Here is a 17617-nt window from a genome sequence, read left to right as displayed (position 1 = left end):
TGTGCCCCGATGGGACGCTGACAGGCAGGTAGGCCATCCAGTTACTTTTGCCGGGCCGGCTAAAATAATTGGTCGTGCTTCCACAGATGAAATTTTTTTTATGGATTTTTTATCAAAGCACTTAAGATATTCATTGCTATCGGGATGTTAAGAGCATTCCATGGAATATAACAAAAAGTGTATCTCGAGCCGGTTTCTCAAACTTACATACCCCACCTTTAAACTTAAAGGTCACCTATTATGCACTTTTTGATGTCTTCTAAACATAATAATGTGTCCCCGGTGTGTAAGGAGACTCAACAAGTGTCAGAAAATACTTGTCCTCTAAAAACGGGGGTTTAACGGAGCTGATCCAGATTTGCTGCGGTCATGACTACATTACTCAAATGTGGGCTGGCTTTACATTGACATTGACCTGGCAACGTCCCACCCACGTCCCAACGTATCGTCCCCTATCAGAAACGTCGCTGTATCAGAAACAATGCGCAATGTGTTTTGGAAGTAATATCGTCTGTTTACATTAGCAAGCATCGCTAACACTCAGAGCTAACCTGTACTGGAGAGAGCATGTGTAAAGAAGCAGGATATCAAAGGTACTGACCTTGTGGTAAACACACGAGAGAGAAAGTGTTTGAGCTCCATACTGTTTCAGAAATAATGCTTGATGTGGTTTGGAACATAATATGGCAGCGTTTAGCTGAGTTTCTGCTGGTAGACAGCCTTTTCTTCAGAGCTCACTGCTTGCATGAGGAAGCTCCAAAGGGGCGTGGCCAGCAGCAGCTCCAAAGGGGCGTGGCAAGCACCAGCTCAGGGCCAGACCCAGAATCAGCACTTTAGTAACAGGGCTGAAATAGAGGGGTATGAGGCATGCTACAATGGGTGGTCTGTTTGGTATTTTGAGCAAAACACATCAGAGACATGTTTTGTATAGATATGGCCCTATACATTGTTCAATTATAGCATAATAGGTGAACTTCAAGGGAGAATGTTCTGTCTATCTCTAACACCAGAGCAGAGATTGGAAAGTTTTTGTTTATTAATGCGCACATAATGGCATTTAAGAAAAGCTGGTAAGAATTTTAGAAAGAGGTTTGAGAGGTTAGAAGCAACACATGGCTTATGAAGACACCTCCCATATCTATAGTCATTCATGAAGAAGAAAAAGGATAACAATAAACAACAAAGACTGCATAATTCATCTAAGTTTCACAAATGGATAGAAAAGTCAAATTGAAATATAAGTTTAAGAGTTGAGATGCATTACGATGAAATACATAAAGTGGTATAAAGTCCTTTTCATATATTTTAAAAATGACTATAATGTAAGTGTTGATTGTGGTTTTTACAAATAAATGGTTCTCTGTATTGATTAAGGGATGTTTGTCAATATGGAAGGTAGAAGTCCTGAGAGTGATCGTGAAATCTGAGTAAAAGTCTTTTAAGTGTTGAACTATATTTGATTAATCCCAAATTGGGATTTTTTTTGTCACATCAACATGTTAACAGACGTTACACAATCATTAAACATGTAGAACAATACAAAAAAAAGTTGACTAAAAATATATTATCACTGTACAATACACAGTTTATATATATATATATATATATATATATATATATATATATATATATATATATATATATATATATATATATATATATTAACTGTTTTAGTGACATACAGTGGGGTATAAAACAATGGATTGAATATATTTAATCATAAATAATGGATGCATTATAAAAATACCCTAATCTGAACTAAAATATATAACTATACTACACTATGATGCTGCAATTAAGAAATATTATGAAGGTTGTCTGACATGATGAAAGGTTTGTTATGTGTTCTAATTAACAAATGACTGTTTCTCGTGTCTCATGACTTTTTTTAAATTGTTGATTTTGTGATTCCACACGTGGCCTCGGACCTGTTGCTCCCGCCCCTCCCACACCAAAATGATTGACAGTTGTCCATCTCACCCAGACCCCTCCTCCGCTCCCATATGTCATATTTAAGTCCCATTCCCCCTCTGTGGTCTCAGTCTCCTCCACCTGATCCCCACCTCCTTCCCACTGGGATGGACTGCAGTAACTACGGTAAGAACACGATTTATAAATCACTCTTCAGCTGTCTTCGTCTAGCTTGTTCCAATCTGGCTCTACAATCATATTTTATTTCAACTACTAACTTTGCACCTTGTGAGTATTTTAAAGCAGAATATGAGCGGTAAACACTTCATGACTGTTTTTTAATGAACTGTAATGTAGTCGTAAACAGGTTCAAGTGTTTATTATTGTCATCAATAACTTTTCTCACAAATGATTTGTATTGTTTTAATAATCAACCTGAAATCATATCCAAATGATACAGGTGTGATTGTTGTTTGCCTTGATTCTGACTGTTACACTTGTATGATTGGGATAATGTATGAAATCATTTTTTAAACTTCAGTTATAGGTGGAATGGGAATAAAAGGAAGCTTTAAATCAATTCAGTGTTTGCATTGAATGCTTTTGGTACATAAGGAATAAACTGTTGATGTTGTAATAATGAGCGTGTGCACAGCTGATCAGGCAGTTTAGAACATTAGTAAAGGAGTCTGTACTGTATGAAGATATGAGCTGTAAATACACAGGGGGTTAAATGAGTTCCAGCTTTAGATAACACATTAATGCATAATGTGCATGTCATCATTTTGAGCCTATGTTGATCATGTGATCAGTGACTGACTATTTTGAATATCAATTACGTTTTCGAACATGCAATTGCTGACATGTAAGTTTAATGTGTATCTATGGGATTGTTTAAAAAAAAAACCTTAAATACTAAAAAAACATGTCATAATGTCATCTATTTCTGTCTTATTAGTTAACCCTTAGATGCATAAGTGGGTCTTTTTTGACCCGGTGAGGTGGTTTTCTTAGAGTATCTTTGTCATTACATTTTTTTATCATTTCTTATTCCAGCTATTCCTCAAAAAACATGTTTTGGATATCATGCCATTCAAATGTTAAATTTAAATTCAATACATTTTAAGAAATTGTAGTTTTTGTATTAACTACCCCAAGCTTCCATAAGTGGGTCAAAAATGACCCGCGTGCGTTTCCTATGGGATTTCTTTTTTTTTTTCAAAATGTAAAAGAAATGTCTAAAATTCTAAATAGTGAAAAAGTCAATATAAAATATTTCTAGTGTGAACCAAAATATAATACTAAATATGATATAAGTAATTTTTCTTAACCAAAATGACAAAAATGGCATAAAAACATATTATTCTAATACGGGTCCTTTTTGACCCACTGGAAGAGAGTAGGGTCCATCACTCGGGCATCGAAGGGTTATATCTCAGCAGATATAAACAGTCTATGGTCAGGAGAGGTGAAAAAGCCATGGGCTTATTCAATGGAAATTAACAGGGAAAACAAACAAAACAAAAAAATGGGGAAAAAGATTCAGCTAAAATAATTGAGAAAAATGCAACAAAAGTTAAAAAAAAGGTCTGAAAAACAAGGCGGACACAAAATGAGCAGAATAATTGACCAATCAGTTGAAGACAATCTAGTCCTTTTATTTACAAGCACACACATCTGATATATTGTATTTATTTCAGAAGGGACAATGCACATGAATCAACATGATGTGAATGTTCCGGATTAGAGAGGCTAGCTTTCCTCTGCAGCCCCTGGCAGGTGGATGGCGTTACAAATATATATTTACTTCACTGATACAATGTAGGTTTCCTGAACAGTGGAACGAGTTAGAGTTTGGGAGGATGATATGTTGTGCTGTTGTCCCAGAGATGGATGCCCTGGAGGTCCCCCCTCTTACCCCCACCAGTAAGGAGGTCCTCAGCCAGGCGGTGAAGGCCAGTTTCGCTGGGTTCGCCCAGGAGAGAATCATCCATCACTTCCCACAGGGTAACTTTACCCTACAGAGAGAAACTCCCATTACTGATGATATGGTGCAGTGTTTGGAATCATAGAGGTGCAGTTATTAACATCTGCATGTTCACATCCAGGGTGGAAAGTACATTTACTCCAGTACTACTTAGGTCATAGGCGGAGTTTGACATTTGCGCTTGGGGGGGCAAACCTTTTTTACTGACGTCAGTACAGTCCCAACTATTGCGTGGGGTGCTACGGATACAGTAGCAATAAAGCCAGCACTCACTGCACTGAGTATGACTTTTCCTCATACGAACACAACTCGTCCCGTTATGCACGTTATGCCTCATGCCCGCCGTACACACACACTCATATGGAAGGGGCGGTCTCACCCCCAACAACAGTGCATTACATAGGCCTAACTGTGCACATCTTATACTTATTTGATAACTACTATATCCCTTGGTTACTTGAACACGCTACAATATTATTAACCAGTGTCCTACCTTAGTGCAGAAGTAGACACATTTTTTTACGTTCCGCATATATTCCGCATATATTATTAGTTATGTCGTCCTCAATGTGAAGAACAGCAAGTGAGGAAAATCTTGTTCCTCCCATCGTTGACCGCAGCCAGTTCCGAATTCTGCTCATTGCAGAAAAACTTCTCTCTGAGGTGGCAGATCCGATAGGCAGAGTCAGTGCCAACTGGAGCATCTTGTATACATTTAGATGAATCAATAAAACACAAAAAACGCTCCTTGATTTCAAGCTGCTCTGCATATCTTAAACATACTGACAATTGTTCCGTTTTGCAAGACCTGGCCTCATCTGCAATTATAGAAACAAATCCAGTATCCTGCACTTTCTCTACAATTTCTGCACAAAGTTAGCGCATATGTCAATGACTTCGTTCTGGAAATCTGGGCTAGTCGCATTGAAATAGTTGGACTGCATGTTTTTAAAAGCAGAATCATACTTGGAGAAGAAGCCACAAACCTCAAGAAAATTCCCACGCGACTCTGACTCGCTTCCCTCCCAATGCCCACGAAAAGGCAATCCGAGTTTGGACAACAGCCTCACAATATCAACAATTTTGCACAAATAAGATCTGTTCTTCTCAACAGAATCTTCGTGGCTTCGGGAAAGTTTAGCTGCAATAGATCCAGAAGACGCAGTCACTTTATAGTTATCCCATTTAACCATGCAGTTCAGATGGGCCTGGGAGTGTGCATGTTTCTCCAGTTTGCTGCTTAGTTTTTTTCCAGTCATTCAGGCCCTTTCTAAAGGAATCCTCCACACCGCTGTCAGCCTGGAAGTTGCGGCATGAAAAACAAAAGACGGCATCCATTCGTACTGAATATTCCAGCCAGGGATAGTTCTTGTAATTGTACGTGGAAAATTATCGTTTTGTTTTCCCAATCATTTTTGAGGGGAATTCGGATAAAGTAGGCTGCTTGGGACAGCTGTGTTTTTCCCCAAGATCATCATGACCCATTGACGGCCCCGGCACCGATGGTCTCCCTGCTGTGGGGTTAATGACGTTAGCTGGTCCTGCTAATCCAGAGCTCTCCGCTGTGGGGCTAACGTTAACTGGTTTAGCTGCTTGTTTGTGTGTCTGCCACTTCACATTCTGACGGCTGCTAAGGTAAGGTAAGGTAAGGTTAGGCTCAGTCAGTAGCGTGGCGTGGGAAAAATAATAGGGAAGCCAATAATACGTCCTTTCTTTTGGGTCGGGGGTGTGGTGGTCAATGTAATAACGTAACCAGATGAGTGATTACAGCACCCGGTGTCATTTTACACACATTTGTATCATACAGATGCACGACTTACACACGCCTGTTATCTAACCGACAGGTCCGCACGCACTCTCCAGCCGAAACTCTAATAAGCATTCATTCACAAACTAAATCAGGAGACCTTTAACGTTTTACGTCAGATTCGCTCCTTTTTTCCTCGCTGTACACAGCTCCAGTTTGGGCATCGGCCTGTCATCAGATTGTATTTGTTGTTGCTGCTGTAGCGGAAGTTTAGTACAATTACTTTTGATGAAATACTCCAAATCTCCACCCTCCATAATTGCTTCAGTTGCTTGCTACTTTCTAACGGCGGTGAGAGTGGTGCAGTGGCACTATCTATCTTCTATCGATTAGATTTATGATTCGAAAATTATAAAAGTAGGTGGATATTATCCGACTGAACAAAACTTGCATTTATCTAACAGGTTCGTTTTCCACTGACCTTATTTCGAGCTATTTTCCGAAATCCTATGGAGAAATCCCATTGCCTTTTTGTCGAGGGAAACCGAGAGCAGCTTACTTCCGGATTTTAGGACTCGTCACTGCAACACTAAATTGATGCGATTTGATTGGATTATGAGGCAAGGGAAGCCAGCCGCCTCTGGCTTCCCTTGGCATGGCCCTGACCAATCACAGGTTGGCAGGGGCATCACGTGAGCTTCATCTGATTGGTCAATCCCTCCATTTTTTTTCACCAAGGGAAGCCAGATTCGGCTGGCCTCCTCTCGCAACAGTGAGTGCAATCTACTGTTTCACCATAACATCTAGAGGGGCGCTGTTTGTTTCACTCTTTGTAAAATACTCAATGAGAATGGGGGAGAGACGGGCCGGCAGCAAAGGAGAATTATCGAAACAAAACAAAGTGTTTTCATTTATTTATTTAAATTATAACTACAATCCGAAAAAACAGGGGAAGCCTGGCTTCCCTTGGCCTCTGGGAGAAAACGCCACTGGGCTCAGTCGGTGGCTCTTCTGTTGTTGAAGCTTTTACAAGACGAAATTGGACGTTTTAAAAATCGCTGAATATCCATTACTGCTAATTCTTGTAATACAATAGCTGAATCACTTGTATATAAAAAAAGCGAGGGAACTTGTGTCCTTAACCTCACACGTCACACACACACAAACGTCACAACATGCGACTGCTCAAAAATGAAATTATTTCAAACAAAACATGATATTATTCAGATTTGTATTGTAACAATCATTTTATTACATCTATTAAAATATTGATATACGAAATATTTGTATTGGAACAGTTTTAGACTTAGTAATGCAGTAACATATTTCAGCCACCAGGGGGGGGCAATGCCCCCCCTTCCCCCCCGCAAAATCCGCCTATGACTTAGGTACAATTTCAAGGTACTTCGCTTGAGTATTTCAATGCTTTGCTACTTTACTTTTACTCCACTACAGTTCAGAGGTAAATGGTGTACTTCTACTCCACTACATGTATTTAATACTTTAGTTACTTCACAGATGTGGATGAATGATGTGAAATATAATCAAGTGTTAAATCAGACTTTAGTTCCACCTGGAGTAAATCCACAAGCTACCCTGCAGTACACAAAGTCATTCAAACTAGCTGCACCTTCACCAGCTTTGAGAACACTTTCATGATCAATCATTATAAAACATATCATATATATTATTCTGAAATGGACCAATCTGCACAACGACTACTTTTACTGTCGCTACTTTCACTATATTTTGATGAGAATACTTTTCTACTTTCACTTGAGGAACATTTTGAATTCAATGTACTTACTTTTACTGTAACAGAGTATTCCTACACTCTGGTAGCAGATCTGAGTACTTCTCCCCCTCTGTGCAGACCCCACCCTGTGGTCGCAGTGGGAGGTGAACTACTGGCTGGACTGGTGCCAGGCGGAGTTCGGGCTCCAGGGCCTGGTCTCAGACCTGCGGGGGCTGCAGGGGGGGGAGCTGTGCAGCCTGCAGAGAGAGGCCTTCCTGGGCCTGATGACCGACTGCACGGCGGGGGAGATCCTGTGGGAGCACCTGGAGACCATGAGGAGAGGTACAGATATGTTCAGAGACAATCGGATTCTTCCACACCTTCCTGGGAATGTACATTGCCGTTGCTTTGCTCATTAAGCCTTTATTGTGCTTTATGTATACTGTGCAGCATAGCTCAGTCTGTGGAGACTCGGCCGGAGGGTTGCCGGATCAAGTCCCAATCAGACCGAACACAAATACCTTTATTCTAATGCATGTTGTGTACTGTTTGTTTTATGTACAGTATATTTGAATAAGCAGAGTGGAAAACTGAATTTCCAACAAAAAAGGTTCATCTTAATCTTAATCCTTAATCTTATTGATAAATCAAAGTCATGATTCTACATGTTATTGAACCTCACATCTTTATCATTTCCACATGATGTGTAATGCCTTGTTAACATGCTGCTGTGGCGGGAAGACATCCAAAATTGGATGAATAAAGTAAATCTGCAACTTCTTTTGATAATCAATAAATACATCTAAAATCGTCTGGAGATTTCCAGATGTTCAATGTTCTATATCAAATTAAAACAACACTCAGTCCATACTGACAAATAATTGTTAGTTGTCGCTCTATTTGTATGGCTGCATTACTGTGAGTCACCACAAACACAAATGTGTGGGCAGTTTGCGTGTATCGACTGTATCGGCACAAACACACACATGTTCTTTATCATATTTCTCCAGTCCATGTCAATGATGCTGGAATACAACACAATGTTTTCTTGTACATCTCTTTGATTCTAGAGAATGAGTTTGACTTCAGTTCTTCACCCCCCACCTGCACAATACCCTCTTACTGCCAGCTTCCAGTCAACAAAGGTACTAATGAAAGCTTTTAGATGTGCAGCTCCACTAACATGGAACAGTCTGCAAAAAGAATGGAAAATTACCACGCTAGTACCACTACATGTTTTTAAAGCTCGGTTGGATGCTACAAAATCAGATGCTGTTGGTACCTGTACATGTGGTTAGATATGTAAATTGTAATCCCTGTACATTTTGCTGTATGATGTCCTTTTGTTGTTCTGTTGTTTATGTTTGTATGTCTTCTTGTGGAACCTACTGCTGCAGGTCTCCCTTGAAAAAGAGATCATTGATCTCAGTGGGATTTTACCTGGATAAATAAAGGTTTTGAATTGAATTGAATGTAAATATGTCTAGTGTACATACTAATATTACCACTGCCTAAACATTGTTCCTTGTCATAGTATTATCCTAAATAGTTTGACCTTGTTTCCTCAGAAGGCTTCTCAGACTACATGGAGGATCCCTCAGAGAAACACAGTTTCCACGTTCAGTTCCCCCCCGCTGAGAGTAGGCAGCTCCACACCCTGCGCCCGGTCAGCGGACACCATCAGGACTACTATCTGATCACAGAGGATCCCATCCTGACCGCTGCTGCCATGCTGCAGCAAACAGGAGGGAACGGAGGTGAAAACACACGTTATACATTTAGATATGTGGAGCTCAAAGAAAAGTGTTGAGTTTAACTTTAAAAAGATTAGGTTCAACTAACCTAATATCGTTATATGAACTTTGCTGACATAATACATTTCATTAAAGTCACTGTTTCCGTGTTTTCAGCATAGCTTTGTAAAGGTAACATTTAGCAGCTAAACTGTGGATAACAAGTAAATCACATTGGTTTGTTATTCAATATGGCTGCCAAAAGCTTTTTGAATCATTACATGACATGTCACTTGTTAGACGCTTTTATCCAAAGCGACTTACATACTCAATACTGTGGGCAATGAAGTGACATGCTGACTGCAGTGGGGTTTGAACCTGATCCCAACACCAATGCACTAATCTACTGCGCCACACACCTCTCTATCATGTCCTGAGAGCCCTCCATCCCCCAATTGCTAGTGCCTTCACCATTTCAAATGTTAATAGTCAAATCAAAGGTGTTCCCGTGTTCTTCCTGTTGTGTGCCTGCAGAGACAGACTCAGAGGTGGAGATCGCTCACAGTGAGGACTCCGACGTGGGGGGCTCTCTGTTATGGGCTGCTCCCCTTCAGGACATAGAGTCAGTGACAGAGGAGACCATGCATCACAACATCTTCACCTTACCCTACCCACACAGGAGCTTCAAAGAGTATATAGGCAACAAATGGGATCTGAGCCGAGCGGTGATCCCAGCAGCTGTCCTGGCTGGGTACACTGGTGAGTCGTGAAGGAAATACATCTTTTGTTCTCATGTGGATTACTATCAGTCTTTAATCTATGTGTCCCTCCATGTTCCAACAGGAAGTGGTCCCATTCAGCTGTGGCAGTTCCTGCTGGAGCTCCTGACAGACCGCAGCTGTCAGGCCTGTATCAGCTGGACAGGAGACGGCTGGGAGTTCAAGCTGACGGACCCCGATGAGGTACCACATATCTGTGGGGTTAACAATATGGGATGTAATACATCACAGGCAGTGGTGGAAGAAGTACCCAGATCTTTAAGTAAAAGTAGCAATACGGCATTGTAGAAATACTCTGTTACAAGTCAAAGTCTTGCATTCAAAACTGTACTTAAATAAAAGTGCAAAAGTATTGCCATCAAAATATACTTCAAGTACAAAAAGTAAAAGTACTAATTTCTTTTTTAAATATAACATTTTTATATTTAATTATGAATGCATTCATGTCAATGTTGCACTTAGTGAAGTTGGGGATTATTTAAATGTCAATGGACTGTTTGGTAGCTTGTAACAATTGTAGAGATATTTTGCATTTAACCACGCTTTAACCATATTAGCTTATTGTATTCAGCAGTAGTGAGCAATTTGTTACTAACAGCTGCTCTACACCTCACTACCTTGTGGTCAGGTTGTCAGATGTTCATGTATTGCTAGAGGAGGAGGTGTATGTTCACCTTTGAGCTAGGCTAACTCTTCTCTCTGCTTTTAGCCTTAGTTTTAATAATAATAATTCCTTACATTTATTATAGCGCTTTTCCAGATGCTCAAAGCGCTTTACAAATACACATTACACATATCATACATGCAATGGTCACCACTGTGGACAATACCCACAGGAGCAAGTTCAGGTGAAGTGTCTTGCCCAAGGACACACCGGCTTTACAGACGCAGCAGCGGCGGGTTTCACCCCTTGATCTGATGATCATTGCACAGCGCACTGCGCCACACCGTCCATCTTCACGCCTCGAAGTCATCGAGGCGCTTTTACAAGTACACATGAGTATCATACATGTACTGTGGACAATACCCACAGGAGCAAATCCGGGTGAAGTGTCTTGTCCAGGGACACAACGGCCTGACGCAGTGGCAGCAGGACCGGTTTTTTTTTAAGCTAGGCTATCAGAGTTTTTCTGTTAATAAAATAATATTCCAGACTTTTTTTTTACTGAAAATGTAAACCAACATATATTGTAAAAGCTGAATTTATCATTATTACTATTGTGATTCCAACCATATCGCCTGTCCAAAATACTATTTAACAGAGATGCAGACTTGGGTCTCATGACTTGGACTCAAGTCACAAATGTAATTACTTAATGAAATGAATATAGTATTGTGTTTCTTCAGGTGGCCCTGCTGTGGGGTCAGAGGAAGAACAAACCCAAGATGAACTATGAGAAGCTCAGTCGAGGTCTCCGGTACTACTACGACAAGAACATCATCCGCAAGACGGCAGGCAAACGCTACGTGTACCGCTTCGTGTGCAACCTGCAAGGCCTGCTGGGATATGAGCCTGGGGAGCTGCACGCCATGTTGGACATTAGTAACAAGAATCAGTAATGACCACTTTCAGGAGGACAACAGAGACACGTTTTATATGGGATACTTCAGTTTAAAACAGTTTCTTTGGTAATGAGAACAACTTTCAGAGACTCAGTGATACACAGTGTGTGTGGGGAGGGGGGGGGGGGTGGGATTAGTTCTGAGACTGAAGGTGAAATGTAGCACTTTATCTTGACGGTTATGACGGCTGTTTTCATTTGATTTATATGTCATTTTGGTTTATGCTATTATCAAAATGGACTGACATACCATTTAACACTGTTAAACAACACTGTCATGCGAGCCACTTGGGGTTATGCTTTGTGGGGCTTCCCCTCTCCTGTAGTGTGTTCTATAGGTTTCTGTGCATGTCAATGGTCTGCAAAGTAGAGACACTACATACTGACATGTTGAGTGAAGGGGCTTGAACCACTGACCCTCTGGTAGAAAACCATTTAACCCCTGAGCCATATCTGCCCCAATATTGCAAAACAATAAAACTCATAGTCATTTCTGCCATTTATACTTCTGTAAAGAAGAGAAAATAAGGTCAACAATGTATACCACATAATATAGATATGTTTTTATTTTTAAAAAGTATGGCACGTGTGTATGGATTCCCTCGAAAGAATTGTGTTTTTTTACATTTAAGCTTTTTTACTTCTGGATTAATGTAGATATGTACCAGTGACGTGCGGTGAGGTTCATGGCTGGTGAGGCACTGACTCTTTCAGAGTCAGATTTACAAATATCATATTTTGACCATAATCGAAATATTCTGTTATTTTCAAAAGCTTTTTTGGTCTGATGTTTCGATTCATTTTAAACAGATCGTTCAACAAAAGGTTACCCACAATCTAAATATTGGATTGTTCTTTCTTAGTAAGATCCAATTTTCATTACCAATGTGGTCTTACCTTGACTTGAAGATGAAGTCCATGCTATCCTTCTGGACAAGGACAACAATCTCTATTACTTTTTTGTAAAAGTCCTCCTTATCTTCCTCTAGTTTCAAAAGTCTAGTTTGTTGTTTGCGTCTACGGTCTACCGTCTCTGCGTAGAATAACAGTAGCAACAAGGACATGTGGGCTCACGTGCGCCCCCTTCAGTGCGGCAGAGGTTATGGCTGCCTCTCCTGGTGCTTTTTTCATTGCCGTTGTACGGCGAGCCTAAATATCATATACGTGAAATAAGTTATTTAGAGACTATGGATGGCGAGGATAAATGTAATAAAGGGATCTACAAACATTACATTGGTGACCGACAGTGAGATGGTAACAGGCATGCGCTTAGTGCCCGCTTTCCAGACAGTTTCTGTGAGGTGACGCATTTTGAGGTGAGGCAGAGCTCATCTGTGCCTCACCTCACCCCACAGTAACTGGCTTGAGCGCGCTCACAAAATAAGTGCCCGCGCTAAATTAGTGCCCGCGCTCCAGCCAGTTACTGTGGGCTTACGTGAGGCAGAGCTCGTCCCTGCCTCACTTCTCATCGCTACCCGTAGTTGTAGCGGAGCTCGACAAATTTGCTGATTTTGACTATAAAAAGCAATTGGAATCATACATAAATCACATTTACAACACAGATCAGTGGAGACATTTTATTATTACTATTTAGTTTTTCTTTAGTTGTTTTTCCGTTACATTGTAGTATGGCCAGTCTATGAGTATGACAGGTGAGGCTCTGCCTCCCCTGCCTCCCCTGACTGCACGTCGCTGATATGTACCCACAACTTTAAAGCTATTTTAGAGTTAAATCTGTATTACATTTTTATTTGGTTTACATCAGTTTTGGTCACTAGAATATTAACATGATCAGTGTAGCAGACAGAAAAGGAAGAGGTGGAACAAAACAGCTTTCTAATAATTCCCTCCCATGAGAAAACAGACAGTGTGATTAGTTTAGACTGAGGCGTTGAACACAGAGGTCCAGCCTGAGAGAACCCCTCCAGGAGGTGTTGGACCAGGATCAGCTGGTGGTGCGCCTAATGGAACCTCATTATAAATGCACTCCATGAGAAGAAGCATGGGCTGTGTCTGGGCGCCTGGAATAGTCCTGCAGAGAAATCAAGCGGTCTAATTTAAAAAGTCCAACCACACAAGGCCTGTCTATTGATTTATTGCACTCTGATCCCTGATCAGCAGGGGACCCGTTCTGCTTCTGTGGATCTGAGAAAGACTGCTTTCAATCTGACCCTGTACAACTGGTTTAAAACATGCTTGTGTAAACCCCTGCAAATGCTGGTGAAATGTGTTTACTGAGATTATGCCAAGATGGATGTGGTTGTTTATTGTGTAATGGATGAAAGCGTTATTGTAGAAAACCCGATATGAAACATTGGCACATTTTATTTAGAAAATATGGACATTTATTTATTTTGGTCAAATATATCCCATGGATTCCATGGTGTTTGAGTCGACTTAGCGGTGCTGAGTGCTGTGTTCTCCTGTTACTTACACATATCTATAGCAATTCAAGGTTCAAGGCTTTCACTGGTCATACGTACATAGCTACAGTGTTCATTCCATCGTCAATTTTTCAGTTAGAAAACAGAAAGACGAAATCCATCAACTTTCACTTTGTTTTTGGTTGAATCAATATTTATACATGTCTATTTGAAGTTTATTGTTGAAAGCCAATGTTCACACAGTGAAGCCTGTAACTCCTCAGTGTCCCTCCTTGTTTCACACAGTGATGATCTCAAATGGTTTTTAATACAGCCAGAAATGTGTAATGGCCCACTACAGAATCATATGAGTTACTGGGTTATAATTATGATTATTCATGGGTGTTCTTTGTTACTATCCACCACTGCCAACAACTAGCATACATCTGAGGCTAATTGCAAGACAAAAAAAGCTCCTTTTTTCAGTATGGGACTTATTAGACTAGCACTAGATGAATTGAAACTAAAGCCAAACAGAATACAGTTAGTCTTGGATGTGATTTTTTCCATCCCTTCTTTTGTTACTTCACCACTCTCTTGGGGAAACAGCTATGGTATAAATAACAAGGTTAATGTCGTATTCTCAAGCGTGAAAAGAGCAGTGAATAAAGACACTCCCATGTGCGCTCTTCCATTAGCAGGCCTGGGGGGGGCTGAGTGCTGGAAGTAATCCTCCTGTCTGCTGCTCACTGAGGGGGGACATCACATCAGCATCCAGCTGCTGAGGGGAGGTAAATGATATGCTGATACCTGCCATCACACAGGAGGACCTGCTTCATGCGCTCTCTGCAGAAGCAGAACAAGAGAAATGTTTACGACCCAAATGTTACTCTATCCATACAGAGAAACTCCTTTGAGTGGGTTTTGCAATATAATGGTACAAATAGTTATTGACAAAGTAGCCCAGTTAACTTTTACAAAGTATAACAATATATTACTTTGAGGGGGTAATTATTATTATTTAATTGTTATATTATTATCATCATTTGAAAGTTTGTCAAAAACAGACACAAAAGCCACAATATAAAGTATACAATATATTTGATTGATGGCATTAGTATTATTGAAATGTTAATTATATTATTTGATCTTTTCTATACTGCTAACATATCAGTACGACCACAGACCTCAGTTGAAAGGACACTCTTTATGTTCACCTGGAGGACGTTTGTGGTTGTATCTGTTTGAAGTGTTTACATTATTATTTCTATCAAATAGATTGTCTATATCCTCATTTTATACCGTTGTTTATCCCGTACACATGACATCTGCTGAACATCTTTCTGTTTGGGGGGGGTTCCTTGTGTGTCGCAGGAGTCGAATGGAGGAGGGTATGGCATGCTGTCCAGATCTTAAAGCCCCCTGAGATAAATGTGTAATATCAGAATCAGAAAGGGGTTTATTGCCAGGTTCACACGTACGAGGAATTTGACTTGATGTCATGGTGCATACAAAACATATAAAACCAAAAATCCCAAAAATCCAGAACTATATTAAGAACACTGTAAACTAATATAGATAGATAGCAATAAAATACAAATAAAGCAGTAATTTGCAGCGAAATAGAATGCAGTGAATTGTAGAATATAACATATGAAATATGTGCAGTAAGCAATATTTGAACATTGTGTGCATTAATGTAATGCGTATAGAGTCTGCGTTGTGGCTGAGGTAAGTGTCAGTGCGGGGCCTTGTTTAAGAGGCCGGTAGCGCAGGGGAAGAAACTGTTCAGGTGGAGAGAGGTTCTGGTCCTGATGGAGAGAGGTTCTGGTCCTGATGGAGAGAGGTTCTGGTCCTGATGGAGAGAGGTTCTGGTCCCGATGGAGAGAGGTTCTGGTCCTGATGGAGAGAGTTTCTGGTCCTGATGGAGAGAGGTTCTGATCCAGAGGTTCTGGTCCTGATGGAGAGAGGTTCTGGTCCTGATGGAGAGAGGTTCTGATCCAGAGGTTCTGGTCCTGATGGAGAGAGGTTCTGGGCGCAGCCTCCTGCCAGAGGGGAGGGGGCTGAACAGTTTGTGTCCAGGGTGGGAGGGGTCGGCCACTATCTTCCCTGCCCGCCTCAGGGTCCTGGAGGCATGCAGGTCATGGAGGGATGGCAGATTACAGCCGATCACCTTCTCTATGGCGATATATGGCTATTGAGAGATACGATCGCTTTTTCCAAAAAATACCTATCAATACTTATTATGAAAACAATATGGAGTGTGAGGAGAAAGAAACAACTGAAAGGTTTCCACTTTCATAACCATTTCATTTGGAATACACACACACACACAACACACACACACACACACACACACACACACACACACACACACACACACACACACACACACACACACACACACACACACACACCACACACACACAGCCAGTATCCTGACTGACCTCTGAGTAGTTTAACAGTTATTGAACTATTATATATATGTATATAAATGTCAATTTCCAATCAATATTGGATTCGATGTGGTATTTATGATTATTGGACTATCATGTTCTGGTACACACAAACAGCGAATGTGTGTGAGCCACAGATTGATCAGAGCTGTAATGTGTGACTCTGGAAACACACAGCGGGGGGGCCACGCTCTTAATAACACACTGTGATGTGTGTGAGGCTTCACTGGGCTTCAACACACACATGCACACACTATTCATGATCAGAAGGGAATAAACATATCATGCTCTACGTTGTATTTCAATGTTTCCATCTCCTTTATGCTCAATGCACATTGTTCACTGTTTACCTGATCACAGACAGCTGCTGTTAGGCTGCTACATGAAACCTGTTTTTGGTTTATCATTGGAGTTTCATTAGCATTTCCAGTATTGTAAGCATGTTTTCATGAATTGTATTTACTTGATATTTTAAATTAAATGTGTAGAACCCTTCATAACCTTCACCTGGTGGTTGGCTATTCTGCTAATAATGGCTTTAGTATATATAGTCTCTAAATCAGGGGTTCTCTAAAGAAGAGACTCACAACATCTGTCCAGGGACTACAGATAGAAAATAGCCTCTTACTAACTCAGTAAGACTATATATCATACATATATCATAAATAGTGATCTGCAGATATACAAATGTTCCACTTACTAGTCAGTTCTCCTTATATCTTATACAGCCCAGGAATATAGGAAATACAAATTGATTGAATGCATTCAGTATAGCGCACCCTTTGTCTATATTTGAAATGTTAATTTGTTGGAGGGAAACATGAAATGTGCACCCATTCTGTTAAGTGACAGATGACTATTTTTAGAATGCAATATTAATTGGCTTCCTCTCAAGAGCTTCAAATGAAACTGACTTTCATTAAAAAACCACAAGACAAAATACAGAAGCCAAGTGTTTTATTGTCAGCTGAAGATTTCATTGCATTTATAATAATATTACCGATTTATAGACAGTGCTTGTATTCTTTCTAAATATCACAATATCAGAGCCTGTGTGAGAGTGTGATGAGTGTGTCATTGTGCTTTCTGTTTCTCCCACTGTTCCGGTGTGAGAGTTTTCTGTTCAAAAGCGTGGATCTCTTTCAGCTCCTCGGCCAGGCACGTGTTCACCAGCCTGAGGAAACACACAGGTTTAGAGTTTGGACCCATCTTGGGCGGTAGAGCGCTGAATGGTTAGGAGGTACTCTTTCTAACACTACACAAATAAGTGGATGATAATAAGATAATAATTACGATTCTGTAAAAGTTGCAAAACTGCACCGTTTTTAAAGCCACTCAAATATG

The 17617-nt window shown here is 40.5% G+C and overlaps 2 protein-coding genes across 2 annotated transcripts in view; one reads left to right on the top strand and one right to left on the bottom strand.

Moving 5' to 3' along the window:
* The first annotated feature begins 3800 nt into the window (after positions 1 to 3800).
* LOC117551803 (protein C-ets-1-like) lies at positions 3801 to 11535 on the top strand. Its single transcript, XM_034224856.1, has 7 exons — positions 3801 to 3918; positions 7519 to 7722; positions 8451 to 8525; positions 8949 to 9137; positions 9648 to 9872; positions 9957 to 10075; positions 11240 to 11535. The coding sequence occupies exons 1-7, from the start codon at positions 3801 to 3803 to the stop codon at positions 11450 to 11452; spliced, it is 1143 nt and encodes a 380-aa protein (XP_034080747.1). The 3' UTR covers positions 11453 to 11535.
* Positions 11536 to 17215: 5680 nt separating this feature from the next.
* Positions 17216 to 17617, bottom strand: part of zgc:112271 (uncharacterized protein LOC553698 homolog) — a 923-nt gene continuing 521 nt past the window's right edge. Inside the window, exon 3 of the mRNA XM_034224855.1 lies at positions 17216 to 17498. Within this exon, the coding sequence (XP_034080746.1) occupies positions 17348 to 17498 (151 nt within the window). The 3' untranslated portion in view covers positions 17216 to 17347. The remainder of the gene's footprint in view (positions 17499 to 17617) is intronic.

This window comes from Gymnodraco acuticeps, unplaced genomic scaffold (assembly GCF_902827175.1).
Source record: "Gymnodraco acuticeps unplaced genomic scaffold, fGymAcu1.1, whole genome shotgun sequence".
Lineage (NCBI taxonomy): Eukaryota > Metazoa > Chordata > Actinopteri > Perciformes > Bathydraconidae > Gymnodraco > Gymnodraco acuticeps.
Note: the sequence above shows the minus strand (reverse complement) of the source record. Positions and strands in the feature narration are given on the sequence as shown.